Source organism: Brachyistius frenatus, unplaced genomic scaffold (genome assembly GCF_029030835.1).
Source record: "Brachyistius frenatus isolate BFR_SWC_R1_liver_20210118 unplaced genomic scaffold, ASM2903083v1 Contig_511, whole genome shotgun sequence".
Lineage (NCBI taxonomy): Eukaryota > Metazoa > Chordata > Actinopteri > Embiotocidae > Brachyistius > Brachyistius frenatus.
In genome coordinates this window covers 62,501-88,565 of record NW_027211110.1, presented here as the reverse complement: position 1 = coordinate 88,565, position 26,065 = coordinate 62,501, and the positions used below count along the sequence as shown (strand labels likewise).

At 44.4% G+C, this 26,065-nt stretch overlaps 1 protein-coding gene and 1 long non-coding RNA gene across 5 annotated transcripts in view; one reads left to right on the top strand and one right to left on the bottom strand.

The window, feature by feature from the left end:
• LOC138614495 (BAR/IMD domain-containing adapter protein 2-like) overlaps nucleotides 1-26,065 on the bottom strand; it is a 57,971-nt gene that overhangs the window by 5,949 nt on the left and 25,957 nt on the right. For 2 of the 4 annotated variants that reach the window (XM_069687984.1, XM_069687983.1), the window contains exons 4-13: nucleotides 17,961-17,972; nucleotides 17,235-17,296; nucleotides 16,041-16,112; nucleotides 14,280-14,417; nucleotides 8,150-8,302; nucleotides 3,907-4,143; nucleotides 2,947-3,145; nucleotides 1,388-1,589; nucleotides 1,207-1,287; nucleotides 932-1,097 (exon numbers count right to left, since the gene is read on the bottom strand). In XM_069687984.1, the coding sequence (XP_069544085.1) occupies nucleotides 932-1,097; nucleotides 1,207-1,287; nucleotides 1,388-1,589; nucleotides 2,947-3,145; nucleotides 3,907-4,143; nucleotides 8,150-8,302; nucleotides 14,280-14,417; nucleotides 16,041-16,112; nucleotides 17,235-17,296; nucleotides 17,961-17,972 (1,322 nt within the window). The remainder of the gene's footprint in view (nucleotides 1-931; nucleotides 1,098-1,206; nucleotides 1,288-1,387; nucleotides 1,590-2,946; nucleotides 3,146-3,906; nucleotides 4,144-8,149; nucleotides 8,303-14,279; nucleotides 14,418-16,040; nucleotides 16,113-17,234; nucleotides 17,297-17,960; nucleotides 17,973-26,065) is intronic. The other 2 variants (XM_069687985.1, XM_069687986.1) reach the window with 1 other exon arrangement.
• LOC138614498 (uncharacterized) lies at nucleotides 577-1,507 on the top strand. Its single transcript, XR_011310287.1, has 3 exons — nucleotides 577-793; nucleotides 1,187-1,315; nucleotides 1,415-1,507. It is a non-coding gene; the product is annotated as an uncharacterized lncRNA (long non-coding RNA).

Below are 26,065 nucleotides of genomic sequence, written 5' to 3'. Positions count from 1 at the left end.
CTGTTGCAATGCACACAGTAACCAGCAGAGGGAAACAAAGACACACGGTAGAAAAAATTACTGTTACATATCCAGAAACTCCTCATCACAGACCTAATTTAGAAATGATAAAAGTATGTCGTTCCATTAAAGTGAGATTGTAGATTCTCCAAATATAGATTTATCTCCAGGTTAACACCTTCATCCTGTGACTGTCTGGTTTAATTTAAGGATTTGCAGGTCAAAAAAGCTTTTTATGACATTTAAATTCCTCGTCAAACAACTCCAAAAGTCTTCTGACCTACAAATCATCAAACGAGTGTTTACTGGCCGAAGCCTCTCCGACGTGTGGACGTCTGCCTGCCGACAGAATATAATCCTCCCTGAATGTCAGCAGGTGTTTCCATCTATAAACGCAGTGAGGCAGAAAGAACAGTTTTAAGTTGTTACATGACTGCTGAGCAATTAAGTGTCGCCCACATGTGATGTTCCAGGTGAGGCGTAGGAGGCGAGCTGGGCTGATGGAGAAGAGTTTAGTGTTGCGTAAGTCTACTTCTGAAAACGTAACCTCCCTCGTCGCCGCCGCCTCCTTCTCTCTGCCTCTTATTCAGTCAGCCGGGCCGACGCCGGCTCCGTTATCACCTGATGCCTGTCAGGAGCTCTTCCCCCGGAGGCAGAGGCAGCCAGGCGCAGAGGTGCGCTTCTCCGATCCGAGCTGAGCTGCGCCGCATCTCACACTCCTTCCCTCCGTCAGCGGGATGTGAGCCGCGGACCGGAATCGATTTCTGCGTTTATGTCGCCGAGTGTTTGTGAAGTAAGAGAAGTTATTGCTGCGCTACCTCCCGAACTTTCTGAGACAGACGAGCGCAGATCTTTGCCAGGTTGTGTGTGTAGTGTGTAGTGTGTAGTGTGTAGTGTGTAGTGTGTTTGTGTGCTCCCCTCCCTCCCCCACCTGTGGGAAGCCCGGCACGGCCACGCTGTAGGGGCGTTGTTGTCTGCCGTGCAGCGCTGAGGCGCTCTGTGCTGCCATACGGGACTGGATGCCGTAATCGGTCATGGGGAGAGCCATGTCCTCTCTCTCCAGAAGGTTGCCTGTGCTGCTGCTCTTCCCGTGGAGGCTGGAAACACACCGGGGGGGAGAGAAGGTGGTTATTCACCTCAGACCAATCAGGACTAACGTGGGATGTTTCTGGGTGTTTATCTGCAGGGGGGCCGTTCAGTACGTACTTGTGAACCCGAAGTTGCCTCATGGAGTCTCCGTCGGTGTCGGAGATCAGCCGTGTGTAGGAGAAGGGAAACCAGCCGCGCCTGGAGAAGGACGAAGGGGGCGCCACATGTTAGCAACCGGAAACTGTTTTAATGTCTGTAGTTTATGAAATGATGACTTTGACACTGGAGTCGCACTCACATCCTGGTCTTCTCGCTCTCCCCGTAGTGCCAGCCGTCGCGGGCCTCGGGGACCAGCAGGGTGATGATGTCACCCTCGGCGAAGCTGAGCAGGGTGCTGTTGTCTCCGGCTGCGTGGGAGAAGATGGCCTGAACACGAGTCCTCCCGTTCCTCTCCAGACCCGCCGCCATGGAGCTGGACCGGGGCAGCGTACGAGTCTCCGCTGAGATGACAGGGGGGGGGGGAGAAGAGAGGGAGGAGAGAGGAAGAGGAGGAGGAGGAGGGGGGAGACAGTCAGTTCTCAGTTTCTCTATCTCCATATACTTTGTACATGCTGTATGTTGCTCTAACAAATCATCTGCAGGGATTGTCTGGATGAAATTACTCAACTTTCTGTGAAAAAGTGCTCGTGGTCTATTTTCACTTAAAGTCCCTCCATCTCATTTTTGAACATCACATTTCCTTGTATTCCCACTTGCTTCGACCCGTTTCTTATTAAAGCCGCTCGGGTTGTGTGACAGCCGGGCGGATGATTCCCATTCGCTCCATTTCATACTTGCAATAATACTTTTTTTTTTTCCAAGAAATACACTTTCACAGTACATTTGCTGTCATAAAAAGAAAACCGACTGACAAGTCAAAGCTGCTTTTAAGGATTTTCTTCCTTGATAATAGACAGCGGAGCTCCGACGACAAGCCGAAGCTCTCGATTGTTATTGGCTCGTGAAGTTGTTGTCGCTGGCAGATGATTGTCTTTTTACACATTCAGCAGATCCATTCAAGTGTTCATTGAGAGTCATGCTTTATATTCTAACTCCAGTAATAACGTGAAAACCAAACCATAGTTAAAAAACAAGCGCCTGAGAGAAACAGCAGTTGGCTGGCTCTTCGGCTGATAGATGCTCTCTGCTGTTCGGTGCCGGGCAGAGCTTTCTTGTTGAAAACAGTTGCTATCCGAGGGTGAAATTAGGATGATAAGCAAACAGCAAATGTGCCGTAACAACAAAAATGAGCTAAAAGAGGCTAAAAGGCTCTGTTGAAGAGCAGGAGTGGATGACACTTCTGTCACTTCCATCATGAGGCGATGAATGGACGAGCCGGGCGAGGTGTTTCTGAGTGACATTCATGTTTTAAGAGGGGCGGGAAACATTTGCTGTAAAACTGTGGCGCCATGGCAACAGTAGAAATCACTGCATGGGCTCAGGAGCACTTGGCTGTAAGTGGGCATGTTGAAGATTTTCTGTTCCCCAAAAATCTGTCCCAAAATTGGATGTTTCTCTGCTCCAGTTTTACGTACCAGCGGCCACACCAACGTGAGGAACTCAGTGATGATGTTGGTAAAGAGATGACACTCGGAATACTCTCTCATGAAGGTTAGGAGTAGTCTCTGAACTTTTGATCCTCTCAGTATTTTAATCCTTAATAATAATATAATACATCTAGGACGACAACATCTCTGCAGTTAATACATTATTTTTTCAACCTCCTCGGTAACTACAGTTTCTACATGAATGTTTCCAGGACCGTACTTCGTTTAAATCCCTTAAAAGCAATAAATCCAGAGCCCAGCGTGTCCTTACTCTGTGGGGTCTTTCCCTTGGCGGGTGCGACCTTGCGCACAGGCAGAGTGTTGGAGTAGACCTCCCCTCCGTGCCGCTGGGCGGAGGTCTTGCCATGGGCCACCTTGGCCTCCATCCACTGCTGGTACTCTTCTCCTCCGTGGGCGCCGGCTGTTCCATTCATCATCGGCATCCCTCCTTCCAGAGCTCCCATCAGCCTCTACCAGAGATGAGGACATTTGCATGCGGACAATTAAAACCCAAACTTTTCTGTGCATCACCCATAAACCGTTACATAACATCCCACGGCTCATTAAAAGTAATGACGGTGGAGAGTCGATCTGGGTCATGAAATCTTTCATGAAAACCCTTATATTTGATTATATGCTAGTTTAAAGATAAACATATAGAATAACAGAGACTGCTTCAAAGTACATTTTAATCTGAGGGCAAAACGCTACCAAATCTACATCACGTTGTTTAATTAGAATCTGGAGCCAAACTGCATCAGGCTTTTGAAGTTTATTATTTCAGTTACCAAGTCCACAGGAGGCGGTGAGAGGGGGGGGGGGGGGTTCAAGCCTCCTCCTGTCCAACAAGCCAATTAGAGTGGTCCGCTGATGACTTAATTTGCATTCATTCAGAGTTTTCTGAGGAGGAGTTGAGGGCTCCCATGATGCAGCAGCGGGGGGGGGGGGGAGGCACTCCTGCAACACACTCCGGGTCCTTTAATGGAGGGTCTCATTAGACAACACTTACCTGTGTGTGCGTGTGTGTGCGTGTGTGTGTGTGTGTGTGTGTGTTGCATCTTTTTTTCTGATGGCCAATTTCATTTTTGGACACTTTTTTGGAAAGTGAGTACGTTACATAAGCAAAGACCCACAAACACATCATTCACTTCAACTGCTGCTTCTAACAAACCTGTCCATGAGATAAACGGCCACAGAGACGGGAAGGAACACGGATTCGAGGTAAACTGACCTGCTGCCCCATGACCCCGCTGGCCCTGAGGGCCGCCAGCTCCGGAGGCAGCGGCAGGGGTTTGGCACCGGGCATGGGATCGGAGATGGGGATGCCAGGGTGAAGAACGCCGGGCAGCATGGGACCCGTGGCGCTGCTCATCTGCTGGGCCAGAAACATGGCACGGTCCGGCAGCTTGTTGGGCTCGGCACACGCCTGCTGCCACATCGGGATCTTCTGGCATAAAAGCTCCTTCCCCTGGAAGAAAGAGAGATGAGAGGGCGTCAGGTCCAGAAATCCCTCATTTTAAAGCATCATTTGGATCTGGAGGTGCATAACAAAATACATGCATGTTTTTCAGGAGTAGAAAGTAGTAAAAATGCTAAAAAAAAATATAAAAAAATACACTCAAAATGCAGATAATTTCTATATTTTTACCAAAATAATCACTTGTTTCTGAACTCAAATTAATAAAGTTTTTTCTATAGAGTTAAATCTGCTTTTTTAAATGTTAGTTTACATTACAGTAGAAACTGTAAGAGATAGGGGGGCATTCATTTATGAAGCTGCTGCATGAAGGACCCGAGTTACGTTCCCCACATACATTATACAGCAGGGCAGTTACATAAAGATGCCTCTCATTTGCATTCTTCCTCGGCAAATAAACGAGAGAGTCCATGAATAAAAAAAAATTTAAAAGCCGTGGAAGAGAGCCTCAGCTTCTCAAACAGCTTCAGCTCCACCGGGCCGGTGTGGAGGATAAACACCGCGGCGGTGCCAAGGTTGTCAGGCGTCAGGTGTCAGGGTTTCAGAGTGTGGGTGGCACGATCAAATAAATTAACACAAAGAAAAACACAGCAGCAAAAAAACTAATTTGTGGAAAACAAATTGAGCTCCGTGTTGCTGGGGGATTCAAAGTCCGAGAACAAAAGACTGTTTTAGGCTGAAATCTGTATTTTACGCAACCTTTTCTATATCTATTTTATATTTAATTCATGTGTCTTGTGGTATTATGAAGGTTTACAACATATAGACATTAGTTCTCAATAGATTTTCCTTTGTTTCAGGATCCTTCAGACATCCTCAAACAGAACAGATGAGAAGGAAACACTGGTCGTGCTTCAATCCCGTAAATCCGAAGATCAATGAAATTGGGATGAAAGTGAAATCAGCCCGTGTTCCTCTCAACAGTCTTTCTCTGCTCATCTTGCCGCTGGTGGAAAAAGATGAGTCACCGCGACCCCAGTTAGCTTCTCAGACAGTTTAACGGTAGAGCGTAGGTGGTCGAAACCTTTACCGGTGTTATGATCAAATCCACTGGCAACCCGTTCGTTTTCTCTCCTTCCATCACAGCGCCGCAGAAACACTCGCTCACTGAGCTTTTTGGAGATTTGCCAATTTGTAAATGTATCCTGGAGGTGAAGAGACTTAAAAAAAAAAAACACTGATTCTCAGATCGTTTTCTCCTCCTCTCCATCTTTGTAGTAGTGACAATAGTACCTGTAGAGTTTCTACAGTTCATTCATGTTAAGCAGCTTCTTACAGGTAGATTTAAATCATTTAGGATTACGCAGAACTCTGATGTTTGCCATAAACGTACAGAATAACCGAGTTTTGTTTGCAGCCTCCGGTCTGGCATTTTGGCCGTCGCCATCTTTTTTTGGAGCCAGTAGGGACCATATTTGGTCGAGTTGGGGAGGAACGAAGGGCGGATCTGACTAAGAACCCGGGACACTATGCCCCGCCCACCCAAAACTAGACACGCCCCCAAACATAACTTTGTTTGAGGCATTGACTGTATGTAAAAGTGGACGTAGCTTTCCAGGTCTGAAAAATGTACTTTAAGCTGCAATACCAGCGAGTGCCACTAGAGGTTCCTTCTAAAAAGCATATGGCTCCATAGACTCCCATTCAACTTTTCTCATGAAATACAAATACAATAAAAAATTTCCACGAGTCATTTTGGTATCATTCACTAAAGTCACTCCTTCTTCTTAGTTTTCTGGAGGTCCATCTGAAAATAATCCCTCATTCATTAGAAAAGAAGATTCAAGAAGACCTGTTTTGGGGGGCGTGTCTGTTTGATTGACAGGCCTGTAGTGCAGTCAGGTTACAGCTATCAGTGGGCGGGACGTAGTATCGTCAGGTTTCTGATCAGATCAGTCAGATCACCGCTGGCTCCTCCCCCAGCTTGTCCAAATATGGTCACTTCCTGCTCCAAACCGCTCCGAACTAGCAAAGATGGTGACGGACAGAATCTGAGCTGGAGGCTTCATAATGGCCTAATAGCACCATAATGACTTGTGGAAAACATTTACTGACTTTGAAAACTGTGGTAAATAAATACCCAAGAACCACCACGTGCTGACACCCCAGTAACCTCCCTAAAAATGCCAACATTTAACAACAAGAACACTCACTTTAAGGTAAAAACTATGTATGAAACCATTATTTATTTCAAATTAAGTTGCCATTTTTTTCTTGAATATTTTTTACTCTTTAAAATGTCAGAAAATTGTTTTAAAAATCCAGTTATAAATTGCTTGCTCTGACCTCAAACTCTTTAGACATTCAAGTTTACTGTTTTTTCCTGGAAAAAACTGCAATAAGTGCTCATTTATTAGTTTGTCTCTCAGCGTCGTCGTCGTCATCGGTAGTTCGGGTTGTGTGCTTCCTCTCAGCCCATCAATCACTCATTCAGACACTTTCACACCCACACAGCGAAGTCTGAACCGAGTGTTCTTGCAGAAGTAGGTCATCCTCTCTCTCCCCCCGCCTCACCCTCTTCCTCACCCACTCTCCCTCCACCTCTACATCCTCCATCACTTCCTATTACCCACTTCACATTAAGCCGCTGTGAGGGAGCAAAAATGGTGTAATGTGAACCGGCTGCGCTGATGCATGCGAGGAGTCTTTGGAGTTGTTTTATTTTTTATAGATATATGATTGAAATGGATAAATTAAATGGCGAAGGTAACAGTGTTTGGAGAGGTAATAAAGTGACGTGTCTGCTTACGTAAGAGTTGTTAATGTGACCTACATTTGTAGTGTAACAATACAGACTGGCATATTTCTTCTTGTATTTAGCTTCTGGTGAGGTTTTTCATTTATATATATATATATATATATATATATATATATATATATATATATATATATATATATATATATATATATATATATATATATATATATATATATATATATATATATATATATACGTTTTAAGTCATACAGCATCATAACCATTCATTTGGAGGGATGTTTCTGTCCACATACAGTAATTTTCACTCTCTTTTAGCTCTGTTTTTGGTCTCCACCGACTCCTCTCACCTCTGAGTCTGGTTCTCTTGTGAAAAAGGAGGTTTTTTTCTCTGCTTATGGTTGAATTATTTGCTCTTGACCTTCTGTAAAACGTCCTGAGCTGACGTGTTATAATTTGGTCTCTTGCGCTGCAGGAAGCTTCCCTGTGTTCGCTGTGTCCTAACCTGAGTCACGAGATGGTTCGTTCCACAGGAACCATCCGAGTAACTGTTTGGAAAAAGGACAGGCAGTTCGATGGGAGCTGGCAGGAGACAGTATGTTTACCCCAACCTTAGCATCCTTTAATTAGCTGCCTATAAAACATGAGAGTGCAGTTTCAGGTTCTGCTCCTGACTTACAAAGTATGTCAAATTGTTCTTGACATTTGTATTTTTAACGTGGTTGTTTTTTCTTCTTTGTGCGTGTGAAGTTTATCGGGACCACGCTGCCAGGTGAATTTACACTCAAAAATATAATTGAATTTAACTTCCACAAATGACTTGGCAGGTGATTGGATGACCCACCTGTCAATCACTGGTTCAAAGCACTGAGATCATTGTTGTTTTTAAACAGTCACTTCTTTAAAAAGTTTTCTTTCTCGTCTGCTGCTGAAAAAAATAGCAGCAGCCTGTTGCAGCCGCCCCCCCCCCCCCAAAAAAAAAGATGTTACGAGAGATTTTGAGAGCGAAACCGAAAGAGCAACAGGTGAACAACGTTTTTGGTAGTTTGACGCTCAAAAGTCTCGGTTCAAACTGGGCGAAAATTGTTGGAATAGTCAAAGATTTTTTTTTTAATCTAAGCAACGATGTGCTGAACGTAATGAAATATACGATTAAAATGCTGAAAAAAATTGTTATGATACTAATTTGAGCCTCTTCTAACGTAGAAATATCTGCAGAGCTACAGATCCCATCCCATCACGGCATCGCCAGCAGACGAGCAGGGATCAGCTCCTTCTCACCTTGCCGTGGTAAGTGTTGCTGTTCTTGGCCACGGCGCACTGACGGTCCACCAGGAAGCAGTACCTCCTCCTCTCCTCGGACAGAGCGTTCTTGTAGCCCTCGGCGATGTAGTTGTCCATCTCGCTCTGCTTGTTGCTGATGGCCTCCACGTACTGAGGAGAGGAGGAGCGGATTAAAAATCAAAGTGGTTAAAGTTGTTAAATGGATCCAACAGCAGAAATGATGCTCTGGATGATCTATTGTGTAAAGTGGGTGAATAAACCTGAATGATTGCAGCCGGAGAACCGAATTTTTAAGGGAATCAGCCGTCAAACATCCAAATCATGACATATAAAAAGCAGGTAAACGGTGAAAATGAAATGGAAAATGTCAGAGCACATCAGACCTGAACACCAAGAATGAGACAGAAAAAGAAGACGTGGAGCCTCTCAGGCTGTCTGATCTGCTGTTATGTGATCATGCTGACTGCTCTTCTTTATTTCCTGTAGATTAGCTGCAGCTTTTTAAACTCAATCAGCCTCCACTCCTTCACCAACCGAGCCCCTCTCAGCACTCAAAACGGAGAACGGGATATCTCCTCTCCACCGAACAAGTGGAGCCACTTCTAACATCACCTCGCAGCCACAGGCAGGATGTAATGAACCCGACTTTATCTGGAGGTTTAACTTATGTAACTGGAAGCATCTGAAGATTCCCACGGAGTCAGATAATGTGAAGCAGCATTCTCCAAGTGCCAGACAGCACTCAGCCCCGGTGTGAGGTGTTGTTGACCACGGCTGGGCTGTTTGCGGAGAAAACTTAGCAGCCTACGCACCGACGGAAGTGACTGGCAGCTTGGACAAAACACCAGTTCTGCTGGAGGAAGTCGGGATGTGAAAAACAAACTGGTGGCGGAAGGAGGTGATTTTAAATAGAGGCGACAGTGTGTAACTTTCACATGTACATGAACCTTCAGTAAATTCAAGCCAAACGAGACGACACTCTGTACATCAGAGTTTTTAAACCTGGTGTCTGCTGGGAAGATCAGAGGGAGGGAATTTAGCTAATGTATGGTGGAGTATAAGGTAGGTAGGTAGGTAGGTAGGTAGTTACTTTATTAATCCCCGAGGGGAAATTTATTTTTAAGGGCCACTTTAAGCAGGAAATTAGAAGAAGTGAGAATTTAAAAAGAAATAAAAAATTCTCCCCAGGAAAAAGTCCAAATGTAATTTTCAAGCCATTAACAACGACTCTGTGAGGTTCACACAAGAAGTTATAAAGCATTAAAAAGAGGTCATTAAAAATCGAATGTCCCAAAACAGGTGATTAATATCTTGGTCTGTTTTTCAATAGATAAATATACACTCCAGAAAATAAATGAAAATACAGCTTCTGTCCATTGATGCCTTCTCTGGAGGGAAAACCTGTGGACTCCCTGATGTACCACACGGAGGAGCCACAGCACCGTGCCTCAAATCTTTACCGTCTCAAGGACATCTGTCTCAAGCTCCAGATCAAACCGTCAGAGGAGGATGAAGTTAGAGGAAGTCCTGTGACTGAATATGGTCAGTTAGCCCGACTGAACGAGGCTCTTCATGTGGGCGCACAATGGCTGAACACGCAGCGATCACCCACACTGAGGTATCACATGGTGACAGGCTGAAAGAGGCGGCAGCAGAGGAAGATGAAGAACATCGATGAATCATATGAAGAGTGGAGGTGGAGCAGCTTTTCAGGTATCGCAATTAAACCGGCACGGCAAGGTAAAAGTGGCCACGGGGAGGGGGGGGGGGTCAATCACCATGCAGTGATTGACAGCACTGAGTATTTTACAGATACTCAAAGAGTCCGAATCTGGAAATCCATCGGTGGTTTAGGGAGGAGGTCGTTTGGTTATTTGTCGGCTAAATTTCTCACGACTATACGACCTGAATGGAATTCACTTCGAGCCCCGAAGAGGGAAACCGGACACGGTGGAAGTACACCTGAAACACAGGAGCTGTCCGACCGGTCGCTTTGGGCCTCGAGCATCAAGTCTTCCTCATCAGGTATCAGATATAAACAGTGTATATTCACAGGATGTCAGAAAAGAGGAAGAATACAAGGTTACAAGATAAAACCAGTTGTTTTTAATAGTTTCTTCCACTGCTATTAGTACCGTTTATTTTTCATTAACCATTCGTCTCTTTTGTCTTTAAAATCTAAATATATATATATATATATAAAGATATTGAATTCAATGATGACAAAACAAATCAGAGAAAAGCAGCAAATCCTGACATTTGAGAAGCTTGAACGATCGAACTTTGGCATCTTTCTTTGATAATTGCTAATTCTGTCATGTGACAGTCGGTCAGAGGTTTGATTCCTGAGCAGGCAGAGTCGACAAGCTGCAGGTTTGTGGATGCAACGTGCTCATTTTACTAAGTCTGTCTGAGACTTGTTATCTTACAGGGAATAAACGGGTCCTGTATCTGAACCTTGTTTTAAAACCATCATAATTTGAGTTGCTGTGCATGATGGTTGTTTTAACCAGCCATGTTTATCCTGCTATAATCCCACATCATGTATATTTTATACAGTCATATATCGTGTCATGAATCCTGTTACAGGATAAGATTTGACATGAATGTTTTGGAGCTGTAAGCCGGGGAACAGCACAGCATGTCTTCCTGCAGATCCCCGGAGAATTGATTTACTGTACATTAAAGTACATTAAAATACATTAAAGTACATTTATCCACCACGGCTCTGCTTCTTTTGCATTATTCATGCAGCTTCAATGCATCAGGCCCGCAGCACGCGCTGTGATCGCTCTCAGATATGGAGTCCTAATTAGATTCCAGCCGGGACTTTCATGCCGCCTGCCAATCAGCTCGTCCTCGTCGAAAGCTGCCTCTTCACGCAAAAATATAAATCTGGCCAAAAGGAGCTGCTCCTGGTTTCTGCTGACAGCGAGCACAATCAGCATTAAAGACATGTGCAGCGTCCAGTATTTATTGACTTATTAAAGATGGTCTGAAGCGTCGATGCAAAAACTCTGCTGAGTATGAAACATGTCAGCGAGTGTTGCCGGAGACGTGCACTCAAAGAGATGATCGCTAATTAAACTCGCTGGGAAAGTTCAACATTTTTAAGATGGTTTCTTCGAATTAAAACCGGGATGCGGATTTCTTCACGCGTGTTCGGTGCAGAAAGAAAAACCTGCACTGCTTTCATGAGTTCTGACAAACCTCCTCTGTGTCTCGCTGAGATGAAGGAAAGCTCAAACTAATAACAGACTTATTGTGCGAACGCGTGCCGAAGCTCCCTGCCAGATTTACAAAATGGATTTCAGGATTAAATAGATTTGAGTCTCTGAGATGATCTCAGTACGAGAGGCAATCAGAGACTGCTCCTGTTGCACGCCGACGGAGTACAGCGCCGGGACGTGCACGGAGCGGGAGGAAGCAACACGAGGAAGTCTTCCAAGTTACGACATCAGCGCCCGAGTTCGACACGTGAACGCGACCGCCGGTACGTGAACGCCGGTACGTGAACATTTGTGATTTCACCACAGACCTGAAACTGGATTTTGAGACCAATTTTTGGGGGAACAGAAAATCTTCCAACGCGCCTGCTCCAAGTGTGCCTGAGCCCATGCGGCGATTTCCACTACAGAATCAAAAACCCCGTTGCCACGGCGCCACAGTTCAGGTGGTTTGCAGTGAATGCCTGCCTGTGTCTGCGTCAGAAACTGGAAGTTGTTCTCACAAGGCAGGAAACTCTCACTAACTTCTAACTGGTTGGTGTTACTACTCTGCATGCACATATTGGGGACTTCAAATTTGAATGAGTCCCAGTGTTGATTCCTTTTAAGAAACATCGCGTTAAAAAGAAGACGAAGACGACGTAGCGCAACACAGAGACATCTGCGTCTTAAAACTGTAACGAGAGAAAACTGAACTTCTTTGGGCAGCAAAAGTAGTTTCTTCCCACTCAGACCTTCCTGTCCTGATGTAACGTCTCCACTTCCATTAACTTCACCTCTTTCACTTCAAGTGCCAACGTAACTCAGTCGAGGCTCCAGCTGATGATTTTTGAAATCTATCTCCATTATTTTACCTTTTTTTAAATGAAGTTTAGTCTATAAAAAGTCAGAAAGCCGTATTTTGTTGTGTAAAAGGCTTAAAACATGTTCAGTTTTGTTATGAAATGTTGTGAAACAGAAAAAGGCAACAAAAAAATCTCATCTTAAAGTTAAGAGCAGAAAAATCAGAAAAATAAACATAATTCTGTGAGACTGTTTACATTTTATTTTTCATTATTTTCTCCTGCAGTTCATCATCCTGGGATTCATTCTGTGGCCTCTCGAGGGGGTCTCCACCCACGTGTTGGGAACCACTGACTTCAACGAGGAATTAATTCAGGAGTTTTTGGTGGTTTTGAAGTATTAATCATAACATCTACTGCCAGTGTCGATGTCTACTTTCAATCGTGCTCGGTGTTTTTACGGCGTCGTAACATCAACACCAGGAGGAGCGAGCGGACTTTCTTTTGTTTTTTCTTGCACCGGCCAGCTGTGGTGTTGCTTGATTAAAAGTGAGGGAGATGCTTTCGGGGAGAATAAAACCTCGTTATGTAAAACGTTAGAGCAGATACACACTGTACATACAACATATTGTATCTTCTAAAAAGGCAGATCTGTTCTTGCACCTTCGGGCCCGTATGATGCACACCAGGAATCTGGCTTCCTGACGAGCGCACAGACGCCGTCACTGTCGAAGAGGCGTAAAAATAGAAAAGGGGCCCGTTAAATGAAATGTGTACACGGTATATATTTAGATTTTAGTATTAATAAAAGGAAGTCAGGATGACCGTCCGTTTTCTAGATCTGAGCTTGTCCGTTGTTTCCGTGTTTTTAAGCCTTTTAACCCACTTCTCAGAATACGTCCAGTCAGCTCACTCTTTCTCACAAAGTGTTTGGACCCCCTAAGTGTTCATCATCGCAGTTATTTCTTTGGTGTAACTGTACGAATGCTCGACACAAATGCGCAAACTCCACACGGAAAACGTGTTGTTTGGATCAGACGTCAACGACATCACTTTGAAATCCTTAAGTGGCAAAAAAAGATGCAGTGAAGAAGCTGAAAGCAACACAGATCCACCCGGGGAGGTCACAATATGTGGATCTACTAAATATCAGCATCTTGAAATGTACCAAGAAGATTTCTGAGATTTCGGCACTAACAAGCAGACAGGAAAGAAAAGAAACAACTGGAGCTGATTAAAGAGTCCCGTTCGACACCGTTGAAGCCCGGCGGCGCTGCAGGGCTTCAACGGTGTCGAAGCTCGCTGTACATCCGTCTTTTTTTTTTTTTTTTGAAGGAGCGCCGCGGTCGCCCTCCTTTCACGCCCCACCGGCCAGCCATCGCCACAACACTAACAATTACACAACCATTACCTCCCCAGCTGCTCCTTGCAGAGCCCAACAATCTGCCCTTTGACCTCTGACCCCGTTCTCTCTCTCTGTCTCTGTCTCTGTAATGACTGAAAGCCACAGCCTCCGTCTCACTGTGTGTTTCATTTCAGATTTTGTCCAACAAACTACTGATTCAGTTTTGAACTAATAAACTCCGTATTGTGTGCAGCTGATTGGACGGTCTCCTGTGGAGGTTGTGTAAGAGGTCCCGCCCAACGTGTGTCACCACAACACCTACAGACGGAGCTCGGAGACTCGCAGCGTCTAATCACGCCTCCGCTGCAGCAGCTACCTGAACCAGAGACCCACGGCTCGCTCACCTGCTCCAGATATCACCAACAAACATTATGCAACACAGAGGAGGGCGGCAACTCATGAAACACAGAAAATATCAAAGTTACGGGGGCATTTTGTACATTTGTACAAACCGAATGATACTTAACTGCTGTTTTAATTATATTAGAATATTTGATATTTTTAGAGCTTAAAATGGTCCCATCCCATTCAGCTTCAGCTCAGCGCGTCCTATCAACAGCAGTCACAGATTACGAGACGCAACAGAAGGTCAAATCCCATCAGGAGGAGGGAAAAGGCATCCAGCGGTCCAAGATAGCTGAAGGAGCTCCAGCATCTATATTCTGCACCATTGAAAACATCTCACTCACACACACACAGAGACCCAGACTGACCTGCATCTCCTTGTCTCCGTACTTGGACGGGTGCTTGCTGCCTTGGCTCTTCCTGCGCAGCTTCTTCAGCTCGGCCTGGCACTTCTCCAAACTCTCACCTTTGCTCTTGTGCTCCATCTGGTACTTCTTCAGCGCAGCCTGAGGGGGGCAGCACAGAGTCAGCAGGGGGGCACAGCGGTGCTCCAGTGTGTCAGCATCCCCACAGATGAGAGCTTTACACACGACTTCACATTCGACAATGGAAACATTGGTTTCTGTTTTACCGCCTGAATCGGTGCAGGACGGTCATTTGGGAGGATTTCTCTCCTTCCTGATTCTGATTGTTTCTTCTGTATCTACAAACCTTCTTGTAGCCCACTTCACCTTGATAAAAAAAAATTAAAAATAAAAAAAATGTGCCAGCTCATTCCTAAACTATCAAGTATTCATTTGAAAATTGCCAAATTTGGCATCGCGTTATCATCTCTTGATTTATGACGCCTCCTGTAGCTCAGGAAAAAACTATTTGCCATTTTTTCAAAAACTAAATTATCCTCAGTTTCCCCAAATGTTTTGTGTGTACTTGACAAAAAAAACTTAAAAAGGAACATTTAAAAAAAAAAAAAAAACTTAATTTCTACCATGAGGTCATAAATGGAGCAGGGTTTTTTTCCCCATTTGCATTTGAATGCATCCTCCTTTTTGACTGTAATGATCAGAATTACATTCATCTCAGAGCTTTCCAAACACGGCGACACGCCCCTCCTAAAATGTTCTCGGGCCTGATTCCAGACCACCGATAATCAATCTGTCTACTTAATCTGCTTTTTTGGGGGGGTTTGGGAAACGAGGTTGCGTAGGAAGTAATTTATAGAAGTTGCTGCAGCGGTTTGGATGAAAGCTGGTGAGAAATTAAGGAGAGAGTTTGCATTTTTGTCTGTAAGCCAATGATTTAATGAGACCGAGGTTCATTCTGGATGCATCGTGACGAGCAGCGCAGTCAGAGGTGTTTTATTCACGCAGGTTCCTGCTTACATAATAATCTCCTCAGGCCGTAATACTTCTGATTAAGTTCTCTGAATAACGAACATTAAATTAATAATTGAAGCTGCTTTTAAATAAACTACAATAAAATCCTTCTGTAGGAACAGTTAGGAGAAGAACTGCTCGGCCTTGTTGCCTATTAATGTCTGCTTTACATATCGGAGACGAGTGAAAACCGCCTCTTTCATTATTCACGCTAGTTTCTCTTCAGGCTTCTTCAGTGATTCTTTCTGAAAAGATTAAAGCTGAATTTGATTAATTTTTTGGGCCACTAGAAGAACTCCAAATATAAAAATTTTAAAAAGGATTGTGGGGAACATGTTAGCAAACAGTCACTCCCTTTTGATTCGTCTTATTTTTTTGCAAAAATTTGATTTTACAGCATCTTTTGTCCAAAAGTAAAAAGCAAAAAATTTCGTTTTTAAAAGCACTACCTGATAAAGAGTCACTTCCTGTGACAAGGAGCATGCTGCACATCATAGAAATATTTCACTAGTAATATTTTTTTGGTGAGAAAAATCAGCTGCTAAATGTTCCAACTATTTTATTGGACAGTTTCCCAGCAGGTTTATCAAAACAGCTGCTCCGTGAATCAAAGTTGATGAGAAAGCTGAAACAGTAGATGCAATGTCAAACCAAAACAATGAGCTGAAAGAGGCTGAAAGGCTCAGCAGAATTTGTTCAATAAGAGGGCGGGACTTAAGTCTCAGTGATCGTAGGAGAAGAAAAGAGTCTCACGTTCAGGTAGCGTGCGTCCAGCTCCACCTTCTTCTCCAGCTCGGTGAGCAGCTCGTTGTGGAACGACTTTAGCTGCAAGACACACACACACACACACACACACACACACACACACACACACACACACACACACACACACACACACACACACACACACACACACACACAGACACACAAACCTCAAAAACAATTCGCCAAGCACAGAATAAACTGAACCTCCAGCGGTCATGTCAGACCGCAGTGGATTATTTTCATACAGGAATTTGATGCCTCCCTCTGTGTTGTGGTGACAGAATGACTCGCGGCTACGTATTTGTGTCGCCCGCGGAAACGTCACACCCAGAGAGTCAAAGGGAGGATGTCTGGCATGTGAAGCGCATGCCAAGACAATTTGTTGTCTTTGCATGTGCAGCAATGCTGTGTGAGAGACGAGAGGACGAAGTGGAACCGGAGGCGAAACTCTTTATGTACGGTATCGATTTCCTTCCCTTAAGATCCACGTGCTGCATTTTCAAATCATTTAAAACAACTGTGGGACCTTTTCACCCTCCGTCCTTCCCCTCTTATCATCCACGTTGGGAATATTTTCCTAAACCGGCATCTGCGAGATATCTGCTGAGAAAGCAGGAAGTTCAGGATGAACTGCAGGAAGAACTCTTCATGTAACAGAAGTGGTAATATTCAGCCGACGTTGTTCTCGATCTCTCTGGATGAGGAGAGCCTGATGAGCGTATCGCACCGCCGCCTCGGACCTTCGACACCCATTACACTCCAAGAATGAGGACATTCAATCTCAAAACAGCCTCTGAAATAATTTGAATAAAAAAATGAAAGCCCTGAACTACTTCTCTCGGTTGACTCAACGTTTTCTTTCTAATGTCGCCCACAATAGGCCAATTTACTCCGTTCGACCGGGACAAAGACCTTTCGGAGAAGCGGAATGAGAATGTTTTCAGTCTGTAATGGCTTGTAATTTACATATCAGAGGATCAGTCAACAAACCGTCATCTGAAGACGGAAAACACACTTGAGGCTACTTAAGAGCGGCAAAGCGAGCGTCTGGTTGAGTGTTAAATATTGAAAAATATCCCGAGACGTGAGGACTCCAAAGCAAACAGGCCCGCAATCTGTTCGGCTGCCCGGCTCGTGGCTTAAGAAGTGCCGATTTTAGCAACACCACCACCACATGCTCACCATCTCTTCGAGCTGGATCTGGATCTGTCGGTGCACTTCTGCCATCTGAAAGAGCACCTCCCCTGCAGAGAGAAGACAAAGAACAGAAAGACCATCAACAAAAACAAAACAAAAAAGGGAGAGGAGACGAGGAGGGAGAGAAGAGAGAATGATATTAAGTCTGCGGGAGCGACGTACATCGTGCAATAAGAAAAAGAAAGAAAGAAAAGAGCATGCAGCCACAGGGAACAGATGAGAGACAGGTGGAGGACAAGGCACCGGACGGGATGAGCTGTCACTCAGCACACCGACAAGTCCAAAAAAAAAAAAAAAGAGCGCGACAGAAATATGCAGCACAGACGTCATGGATGAAATAAACAAAAACAAAGAGTTCATCAAGAAAAAACTACTGAAAGTTTGAAATACTGAAACCAAACTACTGCAAATCATGAGAGGAGGTTTCCATTTGATTAAATACTACTGCTGACAAACACAGGAACAGCATGATAGAATAGAGAAACTTGAATATTTCCTCTTTGCATTGAGACATGTGTCGTACTTCAACAGAACAGGGGGGAGTGTGTGTGGGGGGTGGGGTGGGGGGGAGGGAGGGACACCAAAAAAAGCAGAACCCAGAAAATAAAATACCAAAAAAAAAAATCCAAATAATAAAAACAAAAGAAGTAGAAAGTATAAAATGATGATTCATGCAGCCAGGGTGGTGTGTGTTGTTTTAAGGATACCTACATGCTGCCTCTTCTGAATATGCAATGCGTTGTAAAAAAAAGGAACAAAAAAAAAGATCTAAGTTTGAGCAAAGAACAAAAGGGATAGAGACCTGGAGAGACAGAGACAGATCAAAGTACCCCGAGGAAAATGAGACACGACAGGTTTCCACACAGAAAAACAGTCAGACGGGTGGTTAGTCAGGAAAACCTCAGACGACCTGCAAACCAACACTGGATCTTTATATTTATCTTTTTAGAAACCATCAGCAGGTTCGGCTTCTTACAGTTTCTTGGAAAACATTTTTTGTTTGCATGTCGTGTTTGTCAGACAAATATTGGTCAACGTTTGGTTATAAAGAAAAAAAATCCAGCATCAGTCGAGCTCTGAGGTCAAATATTTCACAATAAATGCAGTAAATCAATATAAAAAAAATATCACTAATATTATGAATCTGAACTTATCTGGGTATTTGCACATTAATTAAATTAAATAAAAATGTAATTTATACACTTGAAAACGGGTTACTTCACTGCTGGACGAGAGTTGAATTTTCAGGTGTTTAACTTGAGGATTTCCTCAAATGGAGTTCAAAACGGAGGAATTTCATCTGAAATTACTCTTAAAAATCTTTTTCTTTCTTTAATTCAACCATAAACTCTCCTTCCATCCGTCACGCTCTGTTTTTATCTATCCTCCTTTTGTCCTTCATTCTTTTCACGTCACTCCTCTCCTTCATCATAGCAGCAGCTCTCCTCCTCCTCCTCGTCTCTGCCGGGTTTTACTGAGAGGTTGTTTTGTTTTATTATGATTGTTGAGGCTTTTATCAAAAGGACTTTTTGTGTGATTCTTATTGTACAAAGTGGAAACAAATGGCAAGTAAGGAAGAAAAAAACATGTCTCTACTACTGCATAAAAGAAAGATATGTATCGACTTCCTGTGATAATAAGCAATCTGCACATCATAAAACAGCTGTTTGTGAAGTTTAAAAATCTGCTTTAGATTATTTTAATGAAACTCAAAATATAATCACCTCGTCACCTCCTGTTTTTGCTGCTTGCTTATGGTTTGTTTTGATGATGAGGAGGAGAGGATGAAGAACCTCGCTGACTGTAAATGAGGAATTATTTTTCTTGATGAGTTTTATTTTACATGGAATTTTGCAACATTGCGAGCTGCTGAAAACATAGTTTGAACTCACTCTTACATGTGAGGACTCTTACTTGTGTCGTACAGTGTTGTTTCAAATCTCACTGCCGTTCTGCACCGACAGGAAATGACCTCATCACGTGAACACATCAGCCTCCAACATATTTGCAGCTTTAACTATTTTACCCAGAAATCACTGCATGTTTTTCTGTTCCCGACACTGATGTACTCAGAATAGTGAGAGTTGGTACACCAGTAGAACATCTGGAACACCAGTAGAACATCTGGAACACGGCAGCAGATGTCACCCATGCATGAGGAGGAAATCTGGGAGCGACATGTCGTTTGGACACGTGCACACAAACCACAGAAACACTCTGCCATCAACAACACACTCCCACTCTCCAGTACACCCCCCCCCCCTGTTTACAAAGATGCATCTGCAGGCTGTGATGCCGTTGAGGTGTTTGACTGCTGCAGGACAGGTAGTTTGTTAAATTGTTGGGTTCCTTTGTATGAAGCTTTAAAGTTCTGTTTTAAGGACTTAAATAACATGTTTTGTCATTTGACGCTCTATAAATAAAATGAAATTCAATAAAAATGTTCCCGCCTCTCATCGGTTAATGTACGGAGCGAAAGAAAAGAAGGAGCTCCGGCTACGCCGACACGCTGCCCTTCAGCTGGGGGATGAAACATCGCTGTAGGATGAACTCCACTTCATACTGCTCTGTCTTCCATAAAAAGGTCCTTTTATAAGCGCTGTGTTCATCTATAGAGTAATTAAGGTTCTTCTTCATTGATCCTTGGGGGGGGGGGGGTTCTCCTCCTCCGGAAGGTCGGAGGTCAGTTCCTCAACACTCTCTTCACTTCACACCTCGGTGCAGCAGCTGGTGTGGAGGTGACCTCTGATTCACCATCTGCTGCACCGAGGTGTGAAGTGAAGAGAGTCAATAAAGAGTCAATAAAAACACACTGCTGGGATTTATTTTTTTGCTTCTGGTTGATCACAACTCAGTTTTATTTATCATTTCTATCAATTCTACAAAACGCGTTTGTACCAATTTAATTGCTGAGACTTGGGACAACAGCCCCGTTGCCACGGTGAAGTTAGACCGAGCGGCAACCAGCAGTGAGGTCACCCGTTGGTTTGTGAACGTTGTGAAGGGTTGAGTTCAGATTCTGTCTGTTACCATCTTTGCTAGTTCGGAGCGGTTTGGAGCAGGAAGTGACCATATTTGGACGAGCTGGGGGAGGAGCCAGCGGTGGATCTGACCGATCTGATCGGAAACCTGACGATACTACGTCCCGCCCACCGATAGCTGTAACCTGACTGCACCGCAGGCCTGTCAATCAAACAGACACGCCCCCAAAAACAGGTCTTCTTGAATCTTCTTTTCTAATGAATGAGGGATTATTTTCAGATGGACCTCCAGAAAACTAAGAAGAAGGAGTGACTTTAGCTAACAACACCGAGATAACTGATGGACACATTTTATTCACTTTGGATTTGATGAGAGAAGTTGAATGGGAGTCTATGGAGCCGGAGGCTTTTTGGAGCCGACCTCTAGTGGCACTCGCTGGTATTGCAGCTGAAGACACTTCTGGATCGGAACCATTTTACAGACCTGAAGCTACGAACTCTTTTATATCCAGTCTGTGAGTTAGAGAGTATAAAACCTGTATTTTATAGTTTTTACTGATGGACATGAAGGCCACAGACTCGGACCCACGAGTTACTGAAACACAGGTTAGTCAGCGTCGACCCACATCGGTGTGCTCGACCGAAGCAGCAGGTTTTTCGTCACCTGGACGTTCCCCAAATTCCTGGATGTTCTCGTCTCATTGCATCCATCTAATCCAAAATCTCACCACTTTGCATTGTGAAATATCGGACTTCTACCCGCCAGAGGTAAGACGCTTATCGTTAATCACCGCAGATCACAACATATGAGGCTTAAAGGGGAGCAAAGCACATTGTTGTCGGTACTCAGCGCCGGCACACGGGTCCGGATCAATCCAAAAACTCACAATCGCTGCTTTTGTTTGCAAAATCGTTCCTGCAAAAACGACTCAAATGCATCACATCAACTCCCCGATCATCACTCAGTCTGGAAATAAAAACACGAGATGGGAATTTAATTGGACACCATTTCATCTGCTTAACAAAAAAAAAGTTTAACGCAATTAAGCAAAAAAAAAAAAAAGAAGCAGCCTGTTATTGTTGGTCTGATCCACCGTTAAGTCTGAGGTTTACAGCACAATGAGATCCAAACAACAGCTTCCAATATACAGAATTACACTGACAAAGCAAACTGGAGCAAAGTTCAGCAGCGACTCGCGGGTCACGCCGGGGCAGCGGGTGTTTGTACAGTAGGACTGCAGGGCGGCAACCAGCCCATCATTCAGCGTAAACATCTGGGTTTATTTCCCCTGCAGCTCCACTCGGAGGACAGCGAGTGCACCACAGTTAACGGGGGGGGGGGGGGGTATGCAGCGTGCCTCTGCAGGAGGACCGTTATTACCGGCAGGCTGAAAGCAAACAAGCTGCTCTAATCCCCCAGAAAGCTGCAGTAGAGGGAGTACAAGGTGCTGCAGGGAGATTTGTCCTCCTCAAAGCCGCATGAGCGGCGCTGCTATTGTTGTGCCTCTTCTGACTCTTTCATTTTAGTATTTTTCTTTTGCTATAAAACACGGCGCACAAGTTTTCCAGAGAAGTGGCTACAATGTCTGATTAGTCTTTACATTTTAAGCACGTGCTTGACAAAGTAATGACAAGTTTTTTTCTTTGCAAAAGGTGCAACAGCAGATTATCATAGAGACACACGCATGAGGAAGATGCTGCTTCTTAGAAATGATAAAGAAAATTTAAAAAAAGAAATGCCTGCAGGCTGCTGACACGAGCAGACGCGCGCCTGTGTTTGACATCTTTACTTCTGCTGAGGATCGATAGGAGCGACTGGCTATACATAATCATTACACGGCAGCCGACGGGCTGCGAAACGAAGACTGATGGTCGGAGAGACCGAAGACGCGAGCCGGTTGGAGAGTGACAGAGATGAAACCCGAGAGCCTGGCAGGTCAATAAAACCCACCAAACCGAACTCATCATCTCGGGCCTCTAAATGAGTAAAGATGCTTTTTTTATGAAGCTGTTTTTCTTTAAGCGATCGCTCGCTGTTCGTCTCCGTGGACGGATTTCTTTCAGAGAAGCGTGAGGACTCGCTGACAGCTTCACGCTGCAGCTCGGTGACGACGAGTTAATAACCAGCTGACAATGTTCCGTTTTAAAACGTATGAAACACAAAGAAACATCGATGGAAATCCCAGCGGAGGACTAAAAAAAAACGCTTTCACAACGTGGACATTTTCCCCGAACAAAACGTCTGCAGTTTGTGAGTCTGTTTGCTTCACGTTATTATCAGCATCATGAAGTCACCATTTGTTCTGGATCGGCGCTCCAAGGTCGATGCGACTCCATCAAGGACATTTTAACGGGGTCCGACACATTATTGAAGCCACATTAGCGGCACGTTAGCGTCCGTGTGGTGAGTTAAACAGACTCGCTGCTGCCTGTTGGAAGGTGCTGATGGAGACGGGTGGTGTTGGTTGTCATGGTGAAAGGTGGGCGGGGCTGATCAAAGCGCGGGTCGGTGCGAGGTTTTGATTTGACCGGAGAGCCTCTGACGGCTGCCAATGAGCCGGGAACACGTCTGTCTTCAGGACGTCTCTCTGCGTCCTCCCTCGGCACCTCGGGTGACCTGAGGACAAGGACTTTCTAAAAAAAAAAAAAGAAAAAAGAAAGCGCCGAGACGGTGAGGGGAAGCTAAATTGGTAGCGTAGCGCAGACAGACGTCAACGGGTCGGCCGCTTGGGTCCGATGATTAAATAGGAAATTGACCCGAGATAGAAATTACAATGAAAAATCTGTGTCAAGAGTTTCTTTTCTGCTCTGAAGCCGACATGAAGCACGTCAGCCTTCAGAGTTCATGCCTCTCCCCACAGACCGGCCCGGTTCTACCAGAACCTGAACTCACTGTGTGGGTCTCCGAGTCTGACCTTACACAAGACTTGGGAATAATTATGAAACTGTTGGATCAGCTGTTGACCAATCAGCACCGACCAACATGTGATGGATGTCAGAGGTGCCAAAAATGTAATCTGGTTGGAGGTTTAAACGGGCAGAAATGAGTTATACTGTCCAGAAAATTCACATTCCCAAATCTAAAGAATTAAAACTCTACTCTCAGACGTTATTGTAAGAAACAGTCGTTTCGACGTAGGACACACTAACGGCACACGAACATGAGACGGAGGTCACTGATTGCCAATCGGATGTTCCAGACTATAATGAAAGTAAAATGAAAGTAAAAACTGAAGAAGCTATGAGCAATAAGGGGGCGGAGCCAGACCACCAGCTGACCCACGTTTCCTAAATGTCCCTCTAGTACATTCCTTTGTCCAAAACCACCAACTCCTACTGCGACCTTCAGGGAAAAAAAGAATAATAATCCTGCACAGGTAAAGGTGCTTCTTATTTCTGCCCTCATAACATCTGTGCATCTTCTGCACAGAATCCTGAAGTTTTCCATCCAGCTGATCTTCAGATGAAACCTGAACATGCAGACGAAGACTAGAGGCTCCATCGTCCTGCACATTCTCACCGTTACAGAACCGAGTCAAGGTTTTAATATCGCTGACTTCTGACTCGTCATAAACAAAACGCAACTATCAATGTATTTAGAGTTTGACGAGAGCGTCGCCGGCGTGGTAGAACTTCTGCATTGTGAGATGAAGGCTGAAAGGAGGGAAATAAAATAAAAAACACTTTAAAAAGAGTGCTCTCGCTGCAGTTTCCCTCCACGCACAGCGAATGCCGGCTGAATTCATATCTGGGGTTGAAGCTCGGGGGAAATTCAGCCTGTGCTGGCTGAGAGAGATGAGGGGTCATGGCGAGGTCACGGCGAGGTCACCGGCTTCTCCTTAAACTGAGCAGAGACATTTCAGGCGAGGTGGAGGGAAGGGGGGACAACACTGGCAACTTCCCTAAGAGATGCTCAGTGACTCAGCAACGTGACCGATTATCATGTCAGGATGGCGTTTTCACGTCTTTATTACTGCTTTCCGTCTCTGCAGCACCAGAGGGGATTCAAACATCTTCTCTTTTAAACTGAGGGCGATAAATCGAGATACAAATGAGGAGAAAATGACACGGTAGAATCAGCTGATGAATATTGAACCGAAGGAAGTGAAATTTGTGTCTTTTTTTGGAGCCGCTGCTGCCTCATCGAAGAACACGTCTCGAAGGCGAACTCCTACTAAACCACGCCGCAGTTAATGAATTAACCGAACACTAATTGTTTCCTGGACCTCAAGTGTCGTCCGACTGAATTAACCTTAAATTGTTTTCATGAGGAGGATGTTGCGCCGCAGCGTGTTCAGCCCACGGCGATGAGACGAGAATGAGATGAATGGGAGCCGAAAATACAAGGATTCATTCATTTAAACTGATCATGGTCACCTTGAAATCACATCACACAGAGGCAGGAGCAGGAGTCTTTCAGAATTCAGTTTTTAACAATAATTATATGGGAATGCAGTTGTTTTGCTTACTATTTAAAGTCAGTAATACAACAATCTTGATTAAAAGCTCATTTAAAGAACAACTGTGCTGGATTTAAGACACATTTTTGATTTAACATGAATAATCCTGATATTTGATATAATATTCTGATCAAAAAGATTCAGGAATGATGGAGAATTTGATGCATGTGTTGATCTAGAGGTTAAAAAAGAAATGACACTGTCGTCACATTTTGATATTTTAAGGTGTTTTAGCTTCTTTTGTTTGGGAACTTTCAGATATTTTTTGTGTGCTGTTACTCCATCGCGTCGGTAAATAACCAGAGCAGATTTTAAGGAGTCGTTGTCACTCCGGCTTGCTACGACTGTTCGTATCGCTTCGTCTCACCTAACTGAAGTCAAACACTTGACCTCAACATCATCAAACGTAGCCACGCCTACTGATGGCTGATCAGCAATTGGAGTTTCCAGAACAAACAGCAACCAGCAGTGACGTCACCTTCGAGTTCACGATTCTGTCCGTCACCATCTTGCTAGTTCGGAGCGGTTTGGAGCAGGAAGTGACCATATTTGGACGAGCTGGGGGAGGAGCCAGTGGTGGATCAGACCGATCTGATTGGAAACCTGACGATACTACGTCCCGCCCACCGATAGCTGTAACCTGACTGCACCACAGGCCTGTCAATCAAACAGACACGCCCCCAAAAGCACGTCTTTCTAAAGCTCATTTTACAATTAATGACAGATTCTTTTCTGATGGACCTCCAGAAAACTAATCTGGAAGACTGAATTTAGCGAATGACATACAGAAAAATTGCATCACTTCCACATCGGCCTCATTTTTCAGTCCAGAAGCTACGTCCACTTTTATATACAGTTTATGTTCCAGACTAAAATGAAAGATGCGAGCAACAGGTGGGTGGAGCCAAGCTACCTAAGGTCCCGTTACTGACCCCCTCATTTATTAATCTTCCTTATGACCGCCCTAAATGTCCCTCTAACACACTGATTCCTTTGTCCAGAACCACCTACTTCTGAAAATCCAATCCTAATCCTGCACAGGAAAAAGCTGCCACTTATTTTAAGTTCGTGCACGCCTCTGCACGCTTATGAAACACTTATGAAAAATCTCAGCTGTTTAGATGAAAGCTTTGATTTTAACAAGTCCTCTGACGAATATGAACCTCCTTCGCTGTCCAGCTGCCTGGACACTGTCCACACTTGTATAAGTGGTAGGAGTGAAAAAACAACAGCTGGAGCAGCTGAGGAGACGCAGAGATCTGTAAGCAGATAGAATGCAGAATTCACTGCTTTGATATCTGTTATAATGGCAGATTATATAAAAGTAGAGGCCGACGGATGCTCCTCTTCATGCTTCTGTGAGTGAACGCCACCT